The 20,404-nt window shown below is 37.2% G+C and overlaps 1 protein-coding gene across 2 annotated transcripts; it reads right to left on the bottom strand.

Annotated features, from left to right (window-relative positions):
- Positions 1-227: 227 nt before the first annotated feature.
- On the bottom strand, positions 228-3,434 carry LOC109215966 (peroxisome biogenesis factor 10-like). 2 transcript variants are annotated; one of them, XM_019380090.1, is made up of 6 exons: positions 3,372-3,434; positions 3,133-3,219; positions 1,681-1,843; positions 1,462-1,528; positions 992-1,226; positions 228-887 (listed from the first exon to the last, which is right to left on the bottom strand). In XM_019380090.1, the coding sequence occupies exons 2-6, from the start codon at positions 3,207-3,209 to the stop codon at positions 680-682; spliced, it is 750 nt and encodes a 249-aa protein (XP_019235635.1). In that variant the 5' UTR covers positions 3,210-3,219; positions 3,372-3,434; the 3' UTR covers positions 228-679. The 2 variants fall into 2 exon arrangements, with proteins under 2 accessions (XP_019235635.1, XP_019235634.1); XM_019380089.1 differs by lacking the exon at positions 3,372-3,434 and having other exon boundaries at positions 3,133-3,365.
- Between the last annotated feature and the right edge of the window lie 16,970 nt (positions 3,435-20,404).

The following is a 20,404-nucleotide window of genomic DNA, read 5'->3' as shown; positions in this document are numbered from 1 at the left end:
AAAAAAAATCTCTTTGATACTCTTCAAGCTTTGAAGAATTTCGGTGTATTTTTGTGATATTTACAATAAAATGCTCACTTTATTATGAAATGAAAAGCAGATGGACCACTTCTTAAATACGAAATAAGTTAAAACCATGAGTTTTCCACTATACCCTGCTCTGCAATTAAAGATTTTTCTTCCCCATGATGAACATTGGGATATAAAAAATGGAAAAAGCACATGGCTTTGGTGAGTAACAGGTAAATACATCCTTTATTTTTCATTGTAATATACTGTACAAGCATTACAATCAGCAGCTAAACTTGCCAACGGTAAATAAATCCTTTTAGTCATTTGCCTTCCCATTTCAGCACTCAGGTCCCAAAAAAACTGAGTTGAATGTCAGACATATCTCCATGCTTTCTATTGTCATGAGTTAGATGACCCTTTACATAATTTTCCTCCATTTAAGAAACTTATCCGGAATTGCACAAAGCAATCATGTGCAAAGAGTAGTCATTCCACAAACACCTTGTCGCTGAAGCTCTGAGTTGCAGTATGGACAGCTAGTATTTAGCTAACTATATACAATGCGAGTGAGAGCCCTTATTCCGCTGTATTATATGGGATTTAAAGACGAATCGTGCATATTTGATAATAGGCCAGTATGCATGATTCATTGCTTCCACTTCCAACGCTATATCATATAGTCGTAAAGCATCACATTGGTGTCAGGCACAGCAAGTGCCAACTTATCAATATAAAGGTAGAAGCGCCTTAGGTTCTCCTGCGCAAGTACAGTGCTATCAACCACATCGCAGTCACTAGTTAGAACCCACAAGTCTCCGGAGCTCACTCTCTTTAGACTACCTCGGCAAAAAGGGCATGATTGAGACCGGATGTACCTGAAAGATAAATAGTAATGGAATGTAGTGTCTTTGTTACAAGTTATGCAATATCTTGTTAATATGCTGAAACTAGTTATGCAAACGGGAGTCTTTTTTCATACCAGTCATGGAAACAGACAACACACATGGAATGGCCACAATTAGGCAGAACCACCTTGGCGCCAGTCTCCATGCATATGTCGCATTCTTCTTCTGCCTCTATACTTTTACATGACTGTCTCTTCTCTTCCACTCCTTCTCCATTCCAAGTGTGAGAGAGTTGAGTTATTTTATCATTCTCCTTCATTAATTCCACTAGATTTCCCTCTAGCTGCTTTAGTGAAGGATATATAATGGCTGCAAGATTTTTTAAAAAAAAACAGATGAAATCCTAGCACTCCCTCCAGTATCATTTTAATATCGTCAGCTGCAGATGAAAAAGGAGAAAAGTAGCAGTATCATGAACTTGATTAACCAACTTCTAACAATCTCAAATTTACTTTTGATTTGAGAACTTTCTCTTGTTTTTCTGTCTCCCACCCCATATAGCATCTAATCTCCAGAATAAACCAAACAAGGAAAGAATGCAAACCGTAGAATTCTTTAATTGTAGCTTTCCTTTCTTGTGGGGACATTGTTGGAATTCCATCAACATAGACCTGCAACGATGACTAGTTTAAACATCAGGTATAGAAGCGAAGCAATACTGAGAGAATATATACCCTTTGAGAGATGAAACAAATGACAATGACAACTCTAAAGGGTCATTTGGTTCACAGACAAAGTTATTTAAGTAAAAATGGAAACTCACCCTGTAAACAAGAATGTGAAGGAGGCCTAAACAAGTAGCAAGATTATCTAAGCAACTATAGTCCATCCATTCTATCAGAAATAGCAAGAACGGAGCAAGAAAGCCGTAGCAAACTTTCATCTGAACACAATCCCCATCGAGATCCCGCGGAAGAGCTGCTGCCCTGCAATCAATTGATAACCAAGAACAAAGATAGGAAAAAAAAACAAGCAAACAGTAAGAGGAAACTTAATTAAACCGCCTCAAAAGCAAATTAACCTTGGGCAAAGGACTCCAACATGAAGTATAACCAATGGTAACTTTAAACCATAGTAGAGGTGTAAATCTGAACATTTTCTCCAAAGTATTTTGACATGCTGGAGCTCCATATAAGTCAAGCGCAAATACAAAATGATAAGTATTTATTAACATTTCAAGATTGTGGCCGAGGTCGCCTCAATAAGTTTGGTGGCCTAAAGCAAACTTTAATGGAATTAAAAAAGAAAAATTCTATATATTTATAATTGAAGTATATTTTTTATTTAATAATTTTTTGCATAAACCATTTAATCTCTCTTGTGACACTATCGATCTTAGGTAATAGAACCTGATTTAAGAAATTGATAACTTTATATTAAAATATTTTTTAATGTTTCAATATACTTGTTGCAATGATGAAAATTTGATAAAAGACAAAAAAGAAATAAAAATGTAGTTTAAAAGTGTATTACTCATTTTCTAATGATAAATGTAAGCTTTTATATATATATATATATATATATATATATATATATATATATATATAAAATATTTAACTTTCTNTTAAGAAAATATAAGTATTTCAAAGTAGAAAGTTAAATGTTTTATATATATAAAACATTTAACTTTCTACTTTGAAATACTTATATTTTCTTAAAAAGATTTGGGGCCTCGCTAGAAGAGTTGCGGTAGGATGGATATGATGTCTCTTCTTTAACCAGATGTTCCCACTTTATTGGATTTTACAAGATACGAGTTTGAATTAATTAATGCTTCAAATTAAATACCAGTCATCAAGTAGAAATTGAAAAAAAATTGAGGCGCCCAAAAGCCTGACACCTAAAGCCCCGGCTAATTTAGTGGCTTCACCTCTGATTGTGGCTATAAATCTGAGTCAATTAACCATCGGTATATCTAAATCCAAATTTAAACATCAAACAAATAGAAATGGGAAATGGTTGTTAAAAAAGGAAATGTTTCGGCTTGAGCTACTTTACTAAGTAAGTAGTAAATTTGCACCAATTTCAATATCAAAAACACAAATTTTAATTTATTGATGAAAGAAACTATCCAACAATCATATTGATGTGCAAGTTCAACCAACACATAAGATGAAGAATAGAAAATTGATCAGAAATAACAGATAAGAAAAAAGGACAATTTCTTATATTGGCACAGAAACAAAAACACATAAAAAGAAAGAAAGAGAGTTACATAGTATTGGCATGTTGAATATCAGCTTCAAGGGCTTTGATGGATTCTCTAAAGGAAGAAGTTTGATTCTGCCACATTTCTTCAAGGCTAAAAAGAATAGTAGTAGGAATAACAAAAAAGAGGGTCTTTTAGGATGATGCTTTAAATAAATAGCTAATACTATGTATAATAAGGAGAAGAATGGGAGGGAAAAATGGGTGGTTCATTCATGGTTGGATAGCTTAGTGGTTTTAACTTACCTTCTTCAAGCCTGAAAGTAAAGAAAGGGATATCTTCAATATGTGTCATCTCTTATGTGGCTTTCCTAATATCGATCTTTTTTTTTTTTTTTTTAAATTTCTTTACTCCCTATTCTTTTCTTCATTACTTCCCCTGCTCTTTTCTTCTTTTTCTTTTCTTATCTTAAGGATGACATAAGTCCGTGAATAGTGCGAAAGCTAAATATTAAAAGCATGTCACATCTTTGGTACAATTGCAACTAGCCCAGAGGCGCGCTTAAAATGTTAGGAGTAGGTTCAGAGGCGAAGCCAGTATTTCAAATTTATGGGTTCGGGATTCTAATCGTTTTGAATTACTGGGTTCTAAATTAATAATTATGCATATTTAACAAATTTTTTAAAACAAATACAGGGTTCAAACTAAAGCTACTGGGTTCAGTCGAACCCGCTGGCGTCACTCTAGCTCCGCCCTTGAGTAGGTTCAATTAGAACTATCATTTCTGATATAGATCATATTAGAAAATATATGTGAAAAACTTTAAAAAGTAGTATAAACATCTAGTGGGCGTTTGGACATACGAATCGTAAATCCAAAATAGGGTGATAAAAATTTTTAAGTGAAAATGGTAGTATTTAAAATTTAGAGTTGTGTTTGGACATGAATATAATTTTTGGTTGTTTTTGAAGTTTCGTGAGTGATTTGAGTGAAAATTTTGAAAAACGGCTTTTGGGTGTTTTTCAAAATTCATATTTTCAAAAAAATAATTAATTTAAATGCTGAATTCAACTCTAATTGTAAGGCTAATATCATTTTCACTTCTAATTTGGATCAACTAAACCTTTTGTTGTTTTAGTTTTTGGGATGTAATGGATTTTTAAATTTGTCAAATTAAATGATTTGAGGCACGCCGTAGAATGCATATCCAAGAGGAAGTGGAAATTGAATTTAAAAAGAGATTTTTACATTCCTATACCATATAGAAACATTATTACCCTCAATGTTTAATGTTTGATATAATTATATTTAGTATATCAAATTACCAATTCTATGCCATAGTGTATTTTAAGGGTACAATTAATGCAGCGTATATCCCTCCTTAATTCAAGGTACCGTATATTCAAAACCTTCTGTCACAACCCATTCTATTTTATTTTATGTTTTAAGATAAGGACCTTTTATCTAAAGCATAGATCTTCAAAATTCACAAAAGCGACAACCAAAAGGAACAAATCAGAAGGAAAAAAAATTTATGCCAAGATAAGACCGAAAGTAGGTTCGAAAATATTAATCACCAAGGTAAACTCCAGCCAAAAGTAAACAAGAAATAAGAACATCTATCAAAACAGTACAGATAAATTATGAGCAGATCCACACTATTGATAAGGCATATCGTAGCACCCACTACTTTCAGCTAGTGCTACATATTCGTATAGGTGAAAATTACCAAATCTACTAACTCTAAAACCTGAATCCAAGCTAAGCACAGTATTAGTTAATTGTTCATCAGATAAAAACCGTAGATCTGCTTCATTCCTCAAATAGAACTATAAATTCTCATTCAATTGTAGCTTAATTGGTATTTTCGACACAATTGCGTTTTTTGCAGAAGATTTTGTATAAGTTTTAGTCGTTTTGGATTTGTGAGAACAGAAAACAATGCATCTACAATAAAAATACAAATAATCTACAATTCATCTACGAAATATCTACAAACTGGTTATATTGTATTTTAATATTCCAATTCCCATTCGATTGTAGTTTAATTGGGATTTTCGACATAAGTGCGTTTTTGCAGAAGATTTGTAGAAGTTTTAGTCGTTTTTGATTTGTGAAAACAGAAAACAAAGCATCTACAATTAGAATGCAAATAATCTACATTTTACCTATAAAATATCTACAAACTGGGTACATTGAATTTTTATATCCCAATTCCCATTCAATTGTAGCATAATTGGGATTTTTGACATAATTGCGTTTTTTCAGAAGATTTGTAGAAGTTTTAGCCGTTTTTTATTTGTGAAAACAGAAAATAAAGCATCTACAATCAGAATACAAATAATCTACAATTTATCTACAATTTCTGCAATATGTCTTCTTCTTCGAGTTTGAATATGAAATTCAGTCAAAACCAAGTCTAATCTTCACCAAAACCCCACAAAATTGAGATATAAACTCCAAATCATATTCCCGATTATTTTCAACAACACCCAATCCAAACAAATAATGATTTTTGAAAACCCAAATTTGAATTCAAAGCTTTCAAGCTTTTTAATGGCTGTCAATGGTGGAATTGCTGCTCTCTTTTCATTTGCTTTGTATTACTGAAATTTGCGATTGAGAAATAGAGAGAGATGTAGAGAGAATGTCGACGAACTGAGTTTTGCAGAACTGATTTCTACAATTTGATTCGAATTTGTTGACGATTTTGTCTTTTTTTGATTTGTGGCTTAAGGAAAAATATCGAAGAACAGAGTTTTTGCAGAAAAGAGTCTATGTAATTTGATTTTAAATTGAAGATATAGGATTTGCGTTTCAAATTTGATCTGAAGGTCGCTAAATCAATTAGAATATTTTGTTCCTGATTTGTAGCGCGCCTAATTAGGAAGGAATCAACTCCTAATAATTNAATTATAGAAAAACTGTGAACATGGCGGGTAAATATGAAACTATGCACATTTTTTGGTAATAAGGTTTCATATATGATATAGGAAGGAAAAAGTCTCATTTAAAAATCCGTCAATATGGGCTTGGCCCGTTGAGCCATCCTAGCCCAGCATGTGATTTAGCAGAGTTGGGCTAGAATTTTTGGAGCCCATTTAAAAACGAGGCTTTTAAGCCCGATCCGAGTAAGCCCGTGGCCCGTGAGGCTTGACTGAGGTTGGGCTGAGCCGGTCCGTGGCCTAATAAAAATATGTATTTAAAATATAAAAATTATATAACACAAAAAATATCAATAAGAGTATCCCAAGCATAAAGTTTATTAAGCTCATTATATTAAAATATCAAAGTCTAAAACTTTCATTAGTTTTAAAATTTTAATAATTTTTAATATTTAACTAATTAGTATTGCATACGAATTGTAGATGTAGATGACAGTGAAGATGTTAAGACAACCTTCTCGCAAGCGGATTCAAATGTGTTTGATGAAAATAATGTGTTGGATATCACACAAGCGTCATGGACATTCTCTTGAATAGTTTGTTTTAAGTTTTTACTTTTAGTGAATGAATATAGTCTTGTCTTTTATCTTTTTAGTTTTATTGTGATATATTGGAACAGTATAATTATTAAGCTTTGTGAGATTTTTCGAATAAGATTTTTTAACTTTTAAATATTTATCTTTTTTTAAGTTAGAACTTAAAGAAAAAATATAAAATTATATTTAAAAAAATGATGGGCAGGCCCGTGAGGGCCCGCAACCCACGAAGGGCTAGGATGGGCTGACCTTTATAAGGCTTATCAAAATGGTGGGCTAGCCCAGCCCAGCCCAGTCCGCACATTGACGTAAAAATAGCACGGGCTAGGCAGTTTTCGGACTGGTCATTCAAAAATAGCCAGCGTTTGCAAAGTCGTTGAAAAATAGCTACTATTTTGCTGCAACACGGAAAGTTCTAGCATAATATAGTAGAGATCGGTACACCAGTGTATGAACTTCCAGCATATTATGCTGGAACTCCAACACACGGAAAGTTCAAGTATAATATACTGGAGATTGGTGCTTCAATCTCCAGTATATTATGTTGGACCGGTATATTATACTAGAACTCCAGTATAATATACTAGAGTTCCAGTATAATATATTGGAATATTATACTGGAGTATTTTTCCTGATTTTGAACAACGCTTTCGTTCAAATTTATCTTTACATGAAAAGTGGCTAAATTTCGATTACTTTTGAAATTGTGGTTAATTTTGAATGACCACTTGTAAATCTAGCTATTTTTGAATTTCTCCCCACATTGACAGCTTCAATGTGCAATATAGACTTAAGAAGTCTGATTATAATACAACATACACCAAAAAGAGATTCCTTTAAATACAAGCGTGTGGGTGAATTTGATAATTATTAATATTTGGATAAGGACGAAAATATCCTACTGGCAGAAAATAATGACTCTCATATTGACAATTGCTGCCCCAAAACTAAGAAAACATAGAAAAGCATAAGTCAGTTGACACGGTTTTTGGCTAGGCTTATAAGTTGGTCAAACTGGCATATAATTATTTTAACTTATCTATGCGTTTAGTAACACCTAAAGTACTTATAAGCCAAATAAGCCATAAATCATAAGTTGGTCACCCCAAGCTTATGGCTTTTTAACGTATAAGCATTTTTTCTTTGACCAATAATTTACTATTTTATCCTAGTATTCTTTATGTAATTCCTAGTATATCTTTTCTAAAACAAAAATATCGGCCTATCCATGATTCACTTCTTCACATTCTTTCGAGGCCACTTCACTGTTAATAATAATCTCCAGATTCTCCTTCTCATTAAATGAGTCAATGGGGTCTCCCTTTATTCTAATAAGTCTCGTTCTTCTGAAAAAAATATTGTCAATGCAAAATCATCTTAATTATTTATTTTACTTAACAAGTCTATTACTAAATAATAAACAGTGTACTAGACAACCAAAAGATATTTCTGCAGCGTTGGTAGAGTTTGAAAATTCTAATTAAGACAAAACAACATAAATTTTGCAAGAACGAAAACACATGTAATTAACTATTTCGTAAGAACTAAATTCTTTAAACTAAATTAAATTTCAAAAGAAGCTAATATTCACCATAGAATACTCAAAAATTAGTAGGGAAATGTCATACACGCGAAAGAATATCAAGAACAAGAAGAAAGTTGGAATCAAGTTTTTATGTCTACTTTTTTTGATGAAGTAAGAGAATTTCATTAAACGCATCAAGAAGATGCATAGCAAAAGAGAATACAAGTAAATTGAGTGTGTCTGCTCACAAACAAAAATAAAAATAAACCTATGTTAAAACTAAGGAGCAGACACAGTCCAAAAAATGATCACAACTAGATACAGGTGCCTGATTAAGCCAAGTAAAAAGGTTCAATAAACATTTAGCTTTAAGAGCATGATTTAGAGTTGATATCCCATCAAAACATCTGCTATTCCTTTCGATCCATATACACCAGAAAATAGAAGCGGGGATTAGGAGCCAAGTTTTTTTGATGGATTTGCCAACTCTCCAAGAGCACCAGCTTTCGTAGGCCTCTTTAATACTATTAGGCATGACCCAGGCTAGTCCAAAAATTGAGAAAAACATACTCCACAAATCTGCTGCAACTGCACAATGGAGAAAAAGATGCCTCACACTCTCTGCCTTTATATGACACATGTAGCACCTATTCACTATGTAGATGTTCCTTCGACTTAGATTATCTTGAGTAAGACATGCTTCATATAAGGTTATCCAAGTGAAGCCAATTACTTTAGGTGGAAGTTTAGTTCTCCAGATGAGTTTCCATGGCCAGTTATCAATCAATTCCTTGTTCGAGCACAAATGTGCATAACCTTTCTTGACAGTGAATATCCCATCATGTTGGCCATCCCATAATAGTTTGTCTCTCTCCTGAGGTTTGATAGTGACCCCTGCTAGCTTAGATTGAAGCTCCAGATAGTCATTTAGCTCCCAGTCCTGTAAGTTTCTCCTTGTTTGTAGGTCCCATGAGTTGTTGTGCCATATCTGACCCACTCTGGAGTTTTGATTGCTAGCTATGAGATATAAATTTGGGTAGTCTTCTTTCAGAGTCTGGTTCCCTAACCACTTATCCTTCCAGAATGATACATGTGCTCCATTCCCTAGCTTTATTGAAGAGTTGAGCTCGAATTCACCCCATAGGCTTGAGATATGCTTCCAGGGACCAGTGCCATGTGGTAACCTGCTCTGTTTGGTGCACCATTGACTCTGGACCCCATACTTTGCCATGATCACATCCTTCCACATCCCAGTGTTCTCAATGTTATACCTCCAATGCCACTTCATTAGCATGCTCTTGTTGTGCAATGCTAGGTCTTTTATGTCCAATCCTCCATGTTCCTTTGGCAGAATCACTCTTGGCCATTTCACCAGATGAAATTTGTTGTTTTGACTATTCCCTTCCCACAGAAAGTTTCTTCTAATTTTGTCTAGCCTTTTCTGCACCCTAGCTGGTATAGGAAATAGGGACATGAAGTATGTTGGTATGCTGTCCAGGACACTGTTAATGAGTGTTATTGTGCCCCCTAGTGAAAGATACTGCATTTGCCAAGTTTCAAGCCTTTTTTCGAATTTCTCTACTATCCCATTCCAGATGTCTAGTGACTTGACTTTGGCTCCAAGTGGTAGACCCAAATATGTTGTGGGAAAAGATCCCACATTGCAACCCATTAGCTCTGCTAGCTCCTCTATATTTGGGACTGTGTTTACAGGGTAAATAGTGCTCTTCAATCTGTTCATGTGGTGGTCGGATATAGCTTCAAAAATCATGAGTGTGAGGTTAAGATAGAGCACTTGCGACCTATCAGCTCCACAGAAAATAAGCGTGTCATCTGCATACAAGAGATGAGAGACACTAATTGAGCTCCCAACAGAATTTTTCACCTTGAAACCCTCCAACCAGTGTATTTGGTTTGCTTTGTCAAGCATTTTGCTAAGGCCTTCCATTGCCAAAATGAACAAAAAAGGTGAGAGAGGATCCCCTTGTCTCAATCCTTTCTGTGGGGAGAAGAACCCAACAGGACCTCCATTGACAAGAACTGAATACTTCACAGTTGTTACACAAAACTTGATCCACCTGATCCAACCTGCACCAAACCCCATCTTCCTAAGTATATTGAATAGGTAACACCAGTTTAGCTGGTCAAAGGCCTTTTCAATATCAAGTTTGAAAAGGAGACCTGGTTGCCCTGATTTCTGTCTCCAGTCTAGTACCTCATTAGCAATTAGTGCAGCATCAATTATTTGTCTTGTTTTTATGAATGCATTTTGATGCCGTGAGACTAGCTTCCCAATCACTCTTTACAGTCTTTCTGCTAGGATTTTGGAGGCAATCTTGTATACACTTCCAATTAAGCTGATAGGTCTATAGTCCTTGAGTTCTATTGCACCTTTCTTCTTGGGAATCAGTGCAATAAAAGAGGCGTTGCATGACTTGACCATCTGGCCATTCTGGTGAAAGTGTTGGAGTGCTCCCATTAAATCTCCTTTAATTATCTCCCATGATTTCTGATAAAATGCCATGGTGTAACCATCTGGACCTGGAGCTTTGTCTGGAGCACACTCTTTAATGACTGCTATAACTTCCTCTTCTGTAAATGTTCTCTCCAGCCACAGTTTTTCTTCCCTTGTGATTGTTGCAACATCATCAAACCTTGTTGTAGGTCTCCGATTCTCATTTTCTGTGTAGAGTTGCTGATAGAAACTAAGAATTTCACCCTTGATAAGATCTTTGTCTTCTGTAATTTCATCCCCTACTTTGAGTCTGTCAATTCCATTTGATCTTCTGTTGGAATTAGCCATTTTCTGAAAAAACTTTGTGTTCCTGTCGCCTTCTTTGAGCCACAGGCATCTTGATTTGCCTCCATGATACTTTTTCTGCTTTGGCCATATGTTCCACTTCCATTTTTAGGCTTATGAACTTCTCCTTCTCTTCCCGAGTTTGTGTTCTACCTTCAGTGTTCTGTTGCAATGTGAGAAGGTCTTCTAGTGCTTTTCTTTTCTTAAGCCCTATCAATCCCAATTCCTCCTTATTCCAGGTGGTAAGATCTTTTTTGAGTAGCTTGAGCTTTTGAGTAAGAATAAAGTCGGGGTTGCCATTGACTTCATAGCTCTGCCACCATGCCTTGACTTTGTCCATGAAGCCCTCCATCCCCAACCACATGTTCTCAAATTTAAAGTAAGAGGGGTTAGAGCTCCAGTCACCACATTCTAGCATGAGTGGAATGTGATCAGAGATGACATTAGGGAGAGCAATCTGATTGATTTTGCTGAAGGAATCATTCCATTCATTTGAGATAAAAAATCTATCTATTCTAGATGCTTGAATGATGTCCTCCCCTCTAGTCCATGTGTAAAAAGCCCCCTGCAAAGGAAGATCCACCAAGCAGAGATCCTGAATTACATTTGAAAATTTTCGCATGGCCCTGGATCTTCTCACACAATTTAGTCTCTCATTTTCGAATTTGCATACATTAAAATCACCCCCTATCACCCCTTGATCAGGCCAAATCCCTCTTATAGCTCCAAGTTCATTCCACAACTCTTCCCTTTCAATGTTTGTGTGTGACCCATAGACCCCTGTAAAGCACCAACTGAAGACCTCATTTATACTTTCCAACATACAAGAGATAGAGTAAGTCCCTTGCTATATTTAGGAGCAATTCCACTGTCTTTTATCCCACATGATGATGATCCCACCCCTAGTACCACTGGCTTTGAGTTCAGCCCTTTCGACCCATCTGTTGCCCCAAATCTGTCTGGCTAAGAATCTGTTCCACTCTTCTAACTTAGTTTCTTGAAGACAGAGAACATCTGGTTTCCACTCACTGATTAATGATTTAAGAGTGCCCCTCTTCCCATTATTATTCAACCCCCTTATGTTCCAAGTCAAAATCTTAACTTTCATCCAGAGAATCATTGGTATTTCCTACCCTTGTTCTTCTTCTCACCCCCATCACAATTCACCGAGCAGATCAATCTCTTGGCTTCAGTTTCTCCCTTCGTCTTCTTTGTTTTCTTCCCTTTATCCCTTGCTTTATTGATTACCGGTTGTTGTTGTCTTCTTTGTTCCATTCTCATAATCATGTCGAAGATTTCATGCTCAAAACCCTTTACGTTAATTCCAAACACCTTGCATGCTTTCCCCATCACCAATTTGGTCCACTTGGATGTTTCAATTATAAAAGGATTATGAATTCTCTGGTCTGCAGAGTCGTACCATGGGAGAGATGGACAGTCGCTGATAGAGAGAGAAGAATGAGCATAATCAGTGTCACTTACCAATGGTGAAGTGATCCCCATAGTTGGCCCAGGTAGAAGAAGAGGGTAACTCCTTTCCTCTGCTTCATCATCCGCTTCCAAGTGTTGTTCTGTATCTTTTGGTTGGTGAAAAATTGACGAGGATTTGATATGAGGAGTGGGTAATATAATAGGTTGGCTATGGGTTGGTGTAGTGGTTATTGGGCCTTTATATTTCCAGATTTGTTTGGGCCTTTTATAAACAAATTTCTCCTTTCCCTTTCCCCTGTTTTTTGGGCTTTTAGAGTAGTATGACTGGTCCAAACTTTTCGTACCCGAAGGCCCAGCAATATCCGGGATAAATGAGAATTGAACCGGCATCGTTTCTTTGCAAAAGCTGTCCAACATTTTTGAATCCCTGCTAGGTCTGATCCCCACGTGATCCTCCACATGCTTGTGAATAGACTTGACAATAGGTTTGGTGAGGTTCGAGATGTCCTTTCCCTGACCCATCCCCTTCAGAGAAACGGCAACCTTTTTTCCGGCGATTCGTACGTACTCATCTGGTAAGATTGCTATTTCATATCTCCAATCACCCACTTCTACCTCCACCTTGCTTAGAATCTCTGCCAGCGATTCTTTCACGCAGATCCGTGCCCATAACAAATTGGTTCTTGATTTTGTATCCATATCAATTCCAACAAAGCCTCCACATAATTCCCCGATAGACCGGAAGGTGCTTTCTGACCAGACATGTAACGGGATACCAAAGGCTCTAACCCATTTTTGATCTGAGTGTTGCTTTGCCATGTTAGACCCAGTCACCGGCGACCACCATTTAAGTGATAATTTTTTTCCGTTCCAAAACCACTCCCCTGCTTTAACTCTCTCGGCTTCCTGTTGTGATGGCAGACGAAAAAGGAATTGATTATGGGTTAGACTTGTTACACTGATTCCTGCTGTGACTTGCCATCTCTTAACAAACCAGTTCTGTAACACCTCTGGTGATGGTGAAGTACTGAATGGGTCGTTGAGAGTACCAATTAGGACAGTAGACAAAAAAATTTAAGTGTTGTTGCTTGCTTCTGGGATGATTTTGACCATATTATCCTCCACCACAACTTTCCCTCTTGACCCTTGTTCTGACCATTCTTCCTTGCTAGCAGCTTTAACGTATGATACTTCTGGCTTAGTGCGACGATGTATGGCGATGCGATGATTACCCAGAAATTGCAGAATTTTTCCTGCTATATCTCTCCACCCAGTATTATACCCCTCTTCTGGAATTATCACCCATAATTTCTTATCCCCAAGCCATGCTTCAATCCTTACAAAGCGACCATAGCGGTTGAAGTTCTGATATACTCTATAGGTGTAAGCTTGAATATTTCGTCCCCAGCGTCTGCATAAATCACCTGTACCCATTGAAGCTTGTTGAAGCTGCTCGCAGACCCATTTGAGATTATCCTCGTCGATCTTTAGGCTGCTTGTGAAGCGTCGGCTGCTTTCTACTAATAAGAACCATCTGTTAACATTCAAGTTAGTGATTATAAGATCAAAAAATTTCCCTCCTGCCGTGAAGGAAATCTTCTTATCCATAATAGAGAGAGGAAAAAATCAACTGGAAAAGGGGTCGGAGATGGCCATCGGAAAGAGAAAAGTAAAATTGCACATTTCCCAAGTCAGAACTTCTCTCTCTACTTTACCACCAACTTTCATACATTTTAGAGCTTCCAAAATTGTTCCTTATCTCCTAGTTTTTATGTCTACTTGAAATAATTTTATTCATTCTTAGCGAAATATTAACTATTATATGTAAGTTTATCATATAATAATTTATATTAAAAATAATCTTTATCTAATTAATTTAGAATTAAAGTAAGTCGAGACAAAATAATTTGTATTTGCTGAAAAGCCTTTTATAACTATAAGGGCATTTGAGTTAGTTTACCAAAAATAAAAGCTTATCAGCACTTTTTCACCGGCGCAGCTTCGTTTTCGGCCAGATCTAAAAAAATTTTGTAGAATTTCCCGGTCACTCCTATGTTCATCACTATCGATAAACATAAATAACAAAAAGAAAAATGATGAGAAATAGAAGATGAGAGAAAACAGGGTGTCACTGGAGAGTATTTCGGCGGTGATTGCAGTGGCAGATCCGGGGTCACTGGTGGAACTGGGATTGTTCGCCAGTTATAGTGGTGGTCTTCAGTGGTGGAGGAACAGAAAAACAAGTCCCTCTTCGCTGCTTGTGGAATTGTATATATCCAAATTTATTGGAAAATCTCCAAATATAACAAAGATTCCCTCATACGTTTTGCTCCAGTTTTGCTCTGTGCAACTTTTGATTTTTGACACCTATTAACTACTTAATTTAGTGGCTAATATTCTTTTATTTACGATATTAAGTTAGTTTTGTTAGATTCCAGCAGTTTTGAGGATGAATCACGCCAAAAAGATTTATTAGTGGGTTAATTTAGTCTATTTGAGATCTTCCAATTTTGTCTAATTGCTTTTAGTCACCCCAAACCCACACTCTTCTTCTCTCAGATTTAAACCATCTCCCTCTAAGACGTCTTTTCTTCCTTTAAGAAAGCTTTAACATGGAGAACATGGTCCAAAAAATAACATATGGGTAGTGAACTAATGTTATAGGGAATAAATCGAAATTTATCAACAACAAACCCTGTGTAGTTGCACAAGTGGGGTTTAGAGAGAGTTTGTAAGTAGATCTTACTCCTACCTTAAAGGTAGAAATGCTATTTCCGATAGACCCTCGGCTCCAAAAAGAAAAGGTCTACATGTTCAAATAGGATAACAACGGATATTTTTTTTGTAGTAGGCAAGTAAATCCATAAAAGTAAAGAAATGCATAGTCATCTCCTAGATAAGCACAACTTAATTGTTTCACTTGGATTAACATACGGGGTAAGTTCTAAACTACACAGGATAGCACAAAATATCTACTAAGCTTCGCATCACACAATGCACATGACACAATCAAGACAACTCTATTTCAACCCAAAGTCAAAGCAAGTAAACATTAGTTGAGAAATTTAAGCAACAAAGCATTAGATGACATACGAGCCAAAAAACGGAGAAGAGGCGTCGCAAAGCAGGCTATTCATTTATAACTAAGGTATCAATTTTCAAATCAAACACAACAGGAAGATAAACCGCATACCATATCCTAAATATGCCAGCATCAAAACATGTCAAAAGTATGTAGAGCAACTCAGTTTTCCCTTCCAATCCTACTCCTACAAAGATAAAAATACCCAATTCAAATTACATCCCTCGAAAAAGAACCGGTACACAAAGAAAAGCCAAGCGGGATTATGACGTAACTACTACTTGTAAAGACAAAAGAAAATCTTTTTGGTACTTTTTAAAGACCTTAATCCCTCAAGAAAGCTATCAAAGAGATCCATCGTCGAGAAAAGTCGTTTTTCTGATTTTCTTTTTGTTCAATTTTTCCATTTTTTTTTCCTTTTTCATATTTTTCTACTACTCTAAACATTATACTAATAATAAATTATGAGTTATTACTAACTAAATAAAACGACAAATTATTCACAAGCATTGTACACAAAAAGTCATTTCCCTACCCTACACTTATAACAGGTCTGATACATAACAAACTAAAAAAGCAGAGATAGGAAGGAAAGAAAGACTCCCTAATAGTCCGACCCTTCCAGGTCATACTCAGACTAGTCATCATCATAATGCACACTGGCCGAAGCTTCAGCCTCATCCTCATCCGCACCAAGAGGCACCAATGTCAACGACCCTACAACTTCATCATCAGCATCACCCTTGCATCTGAGCCAGCAATCAGATTTTCATCTTCAAATGGGTGAATGGGCCTGCAAGGCGCAATCCCTAACATCTCATTTGAGGCTATGGATAGCGGGTACTCAATGTTAAACTGTATCCTCTCATCATCAGTTACTCCAAGTCGGTGCATCATCAAGTTCATCGACCCATAGATGTACCTTTTGAAATTCTCCTCGCGCTCATTACTAGCTGCAGTGCTCAGCTTGGTAGTGGTGTCCAACAATACTGTGATATACATCAAGCCCTTGGGAGCTTCCTCCACCTCATCATACCCTGGGTACTCAGGCACCTCAAGAGACAAAATATACTAGGTTAGAATATAGCCAAAAAATACCTTTTTATCTTGCACCTGAACCGAGTACAGGACATCTTCCTAAGCATAATTTCACCAAATTTGTACCGGCCTTCCAGTCATCAAGAAGTAGAACAAGCATACTTGAGCCCGAGTGCGGCCCGTATTGTGTTCCACTGGCATGAGCCTTGATTGCACAAAATTCCGCGACACCTTTGCAGTCTTGTTGAAGTCCACCCTTAGTAGCACACTATGGGTGCGAGATTTCGTCCTTTTCCACTTAGCATTGGAATCCTTGCCTCAAAGAATGTGACAAATTGCAGTGTAGGTTGGGCTTTTCACGAACTTCGTCAGAATCTTCATGTTCTAATTGTCTACCCCCAGAAACTTACATAAAGCATCCCTCGCAAGAGGTGCTTCCTTTCCTCTCACCCAAACACATGATCTTTTTTGTCATTCCAATTCGCATACAATTCCTTAACTATGCTCAAGTTCTCATGCCCAGGACACTTAACAATTTTTTCATCTTTAAGGTTTTCAGCCGCTCCAGCACATGTGGGAAGTTCCTTTCCAAAATAGCTACCCCATCTCCGAAACATACGTCCCATATGGCATGAACGAGTGGTACCATTTGATAGCATCCTCACGAACCAATTTCCAATTAGGACGTGGACCTGAAGGTGTGTTGACGGATCCTGAACTACTTGATTGCCTTTTGCCTCCTTAATAGAGGTGGCCTTGCCTTGCTTACGTTTCTTGGAAGGGGTAGAGTAGTGGACGATTTCCCTGCACCCTTTGATTTTCCCAATCCATCATGAGCCATTGCAGCCTGCAAAAGAATTACTTCGCATGTGAGAAATGATCGAGAAATTCGCCCAAGGTCAAAGTGAAAGTCTAAGATGGCCCCATACTTAGAACCGAAGGTCGCAAAATACTCATATTAGTTTCATAGCATACCAAACAAGTGTTGTGCAACGATTTCAATGGGTACTCAAGACTTTTCCATGTCAAACAAGCATACGTCACATTTCACACAACTTACCAATTCAATCATTCGAATCATAACGGGGCTTGTAGGAATCCAATCGTGAGAAGTTCGTGCCCCAACTACTAAGAACTAATTTGATACACTAAACTATCCTAAAATACTTTATACAATTCAACATACAAGGTACACAAAAAATGCAGGTAGACGGGTGTACAAGTGTAGCCCACACGCACGACATTCGTGTGTGAGTCGGCGATGGTATGGTATTCAAGCCTATAAATCCTAAGGCATAGTCAAATCACCCCCAAAACACCCCACACTTAGCCCGAAACGTCATACATAAATGCTCAGCTACTCAGACTTCACTGACACATAAACAGTTCTCTCAAGCCATTTATCAAACACGTGGTGGGTATCAAGTGTGTTTATTATATTCCGACAATGAGGTATCAAGATTACCCTCCTAAATTTGAACAAGTTAGTGGGACTTATAGTTTCCTACCTCGTGTAAAACAACCACAACTACCAAGTTCATCAAAATCACCTACGTAGAACACTCTCCACCAAAGTTCTTCAAGTTTTAACCTATGGGGAATTTGGGGTGGGGAAACTCGTTTGTTGGGGAGGGGGGGATATGGAGAGGGGGCGAATAAACGCAAACAAAAGAAAAAAGAAAGAAAAAAAACATTACCTGTTGTGAGAAAGGAGGAAGACAAGAGAGGGAGGGAGATAACGCTGGGAGGGAGAGAGGGGGGGGGGGGTAGAGAGATTGGGGGGAGAGGGGGAATAAAGGGTTAGGGTTATTTTGTTTAATTGATGAATGTGGAATGTGTTATTATGAGAGGAAAAAGGGGTATATGGACTGGGGTCAATGCGTTAAACAAATATAAGAATAAAATAGGGAAAAAAACTAAAAACTTTCCTGGGCGCCAGGCTAGCGTGTCGAGCTGCGTGAGCGTTGAAGCTAGAATTCGAATATGGACCCAGCGCCAGTGTAGCGTGAGGCGCTGGGTAAATAGATTTAGCTTTTTTCTCTTTTTTTTCAATGCTCCCCGTTCTGCCCGAACATTTTATATATCTCTTGCTCGTTCCACTACCACTCCTAACCATAATTGATACACTACAAAAAAAAGTCAAAACACTAATCTAACATTTTAACTAAAAAGAGAAAAACAAATCTATAAAAGCAATTAAAATTGGATTCCCTCCCAACAAGCGCCTGATTTAACGTCGCGGTATGACGCATGGCCTCGCCTACTCATCAACGAGTATCACTTTGGTCCTTTGACGATCAATCACACCCCCCAATAATGCTTGAATCTTTTCCCATTAACCAAAAAGGTGTTTTCACCATTTAAAGTGCGGCAATGGACCCCACATTTCAATAATAGTCAAATTCAATAATAGTACCTTTGACCTGGTTCGGCGTGACGGGGGTGGATACACTAGTCGTGTCATCTTTTGATTTTCTCCTTGTAAAGCTTGGTATTTTCATATGCGTGTAGCCTGAACTCATCTAACTCATTCAACTACAAGCACCTCTTTTCACCCGCAGTTTCGAAGTCCATATTCAACGTTTTTACTGCCCAGTACGCCTTATGCTTAAGTTCTATCGGCAAGTGACATGTTTGCTTGTACGTAGATGTTGACATTTTGTATGTAGTTCTATATGCCCATAAGGCATCATCCAACTTTTCTGCCTAATCTTTATTCACCCTCTCTATTTTCTCTAATATTTTCTTGATTTCTTTATTTGACACTTCAGCTTGTCCACTTTTTTCTGGGTAATATGCAGTGGTGACTCTATGGCAGACCCCATATTTGGATAGAAGGTTATTCAACAACTGATTGCAAAATTTTGTTCCTTCATCACTAATCAAAGCACGTGGATCCCAAACCTCGAAAATATATTCTTTTTCACAAAAATGGCCACCACCTTGGCATCATTGGTCGGCTTAGCAACGAACTCCACCCATTTTGTCACGTAATCCACTACTAACAAGATGTAGTTGTTTCCTCTTGAAAATGGGAAGGGTGCCATGAAATTTATGCGCCACACATAAAAAATCTCCACCTATAAGATATTAATCAAAGGCATCTCATGCCTCCTTGTGATTGTTCTTGTTCTTTGGTACCGGTCACACTTCTTCACAAATATATGGTCATCTTTAAATAAGGTTGGCTAATAGAACCCTAACTGCAACACTTTTGTAGTTGTCCTATCGCCTTCATTATGACCCCTATAAGATGAGGTATGACAATCATATAACACCTGTTCCACCTCCTTATCAACTGATCAGCGAATTGTCTATACAAGAATGGCTCATCCAGTAGTAAAAGATCAAATCATGAAAGAACCTCTTCTTGGCCGCAGACTGGATTTCAGGAGAGAAAACTCCACTTACTAGGTAGTCTTCATAATCCGCGTACCATGGGGAATGATTATATGTGATAGCAAAAAGCTGCTCATCGGGAAATATCTCCTTATTTTTTCCCCTTCTGCCACGTGTTCATGGTTCTCCAGCCGAGATAGGTGGTCTGCCACTTGATTTTCTGTGTCATTTCAATCTCTTATTTCTACATCAAATTCCTGCAATAACAAAACCTAGCGCATCAATCTTGATTTAGGCTATTTTTCGAAAACATATACCTGATTGATACATGACCGGTGTGGACTATGACTTTTGTTCTTACCAAGTAGGCTCAAAATTTCTCGAATGCCCATACAACCGCCAACAACTCCTTCTCAGCAGTGGTATAATTTAATTGTACATCATCAAGAGTCTTACTCGCATTGTACATGGAGTGAAATATCGTCTTTTCTCTGGCCCAACACTGCTCCAATGGCATGGTCACTTGCATCACACATGAGTTCAAACGGTAAGGACAGGTTCGGTGCCACAATGATTGGTGCAACCACCAACCTCTTATTGAGTTCATCAAACACCTTCAGGAAGGATCATCAAATTTAAATA

This window comes from Nicotiana attenuata, unplaced genomic scaffold, assembly GCF_001879085.1.
Source record: "Nicotiana attenuata strain UT unplaced genomic scaffold, NIATTr2, whole genome shotgun sequence".
Classification (NCBI taxonomy): Eukaryota; Viridiplantae; Streptophyta; class Magnoliopsida; order Solanales; family Solanaceae; genus Nicotiana; species Nicotiana attenuata.
Note: the sequence above shows the minus strand (reverse complement) of the source record. Positions and strands in the feature narration are given on the sequence as shown.

What these genes read in the sequence shown, in the direction of transcription:
- LOC109215966 (XM_019380090.1), bottom strand. Translation starts at nt 3,209, where the DNA reads ATGTGGCAGAATCAAACTTCTTCCTTTAGAGAATCCATCAAAGCCCTT. An exon ending in ATTCAACATGCCAATACTAT is followed by an intron (nt 1,844 to 3,132) that starts GTAACTCTCTTT and finishes AATTGATTGCAG; the next exon opens with GGCAGCAGCTCTTCCGCGGG. An exon ending in TACAATTAAAGAATTCTACG is followed by an intron (nt 1,227 to 1,461) that starts GTTTGCATTCTT and finishes AAAATCTTGCAG; the next exon opens with CCATTATATATCCTTCACTA.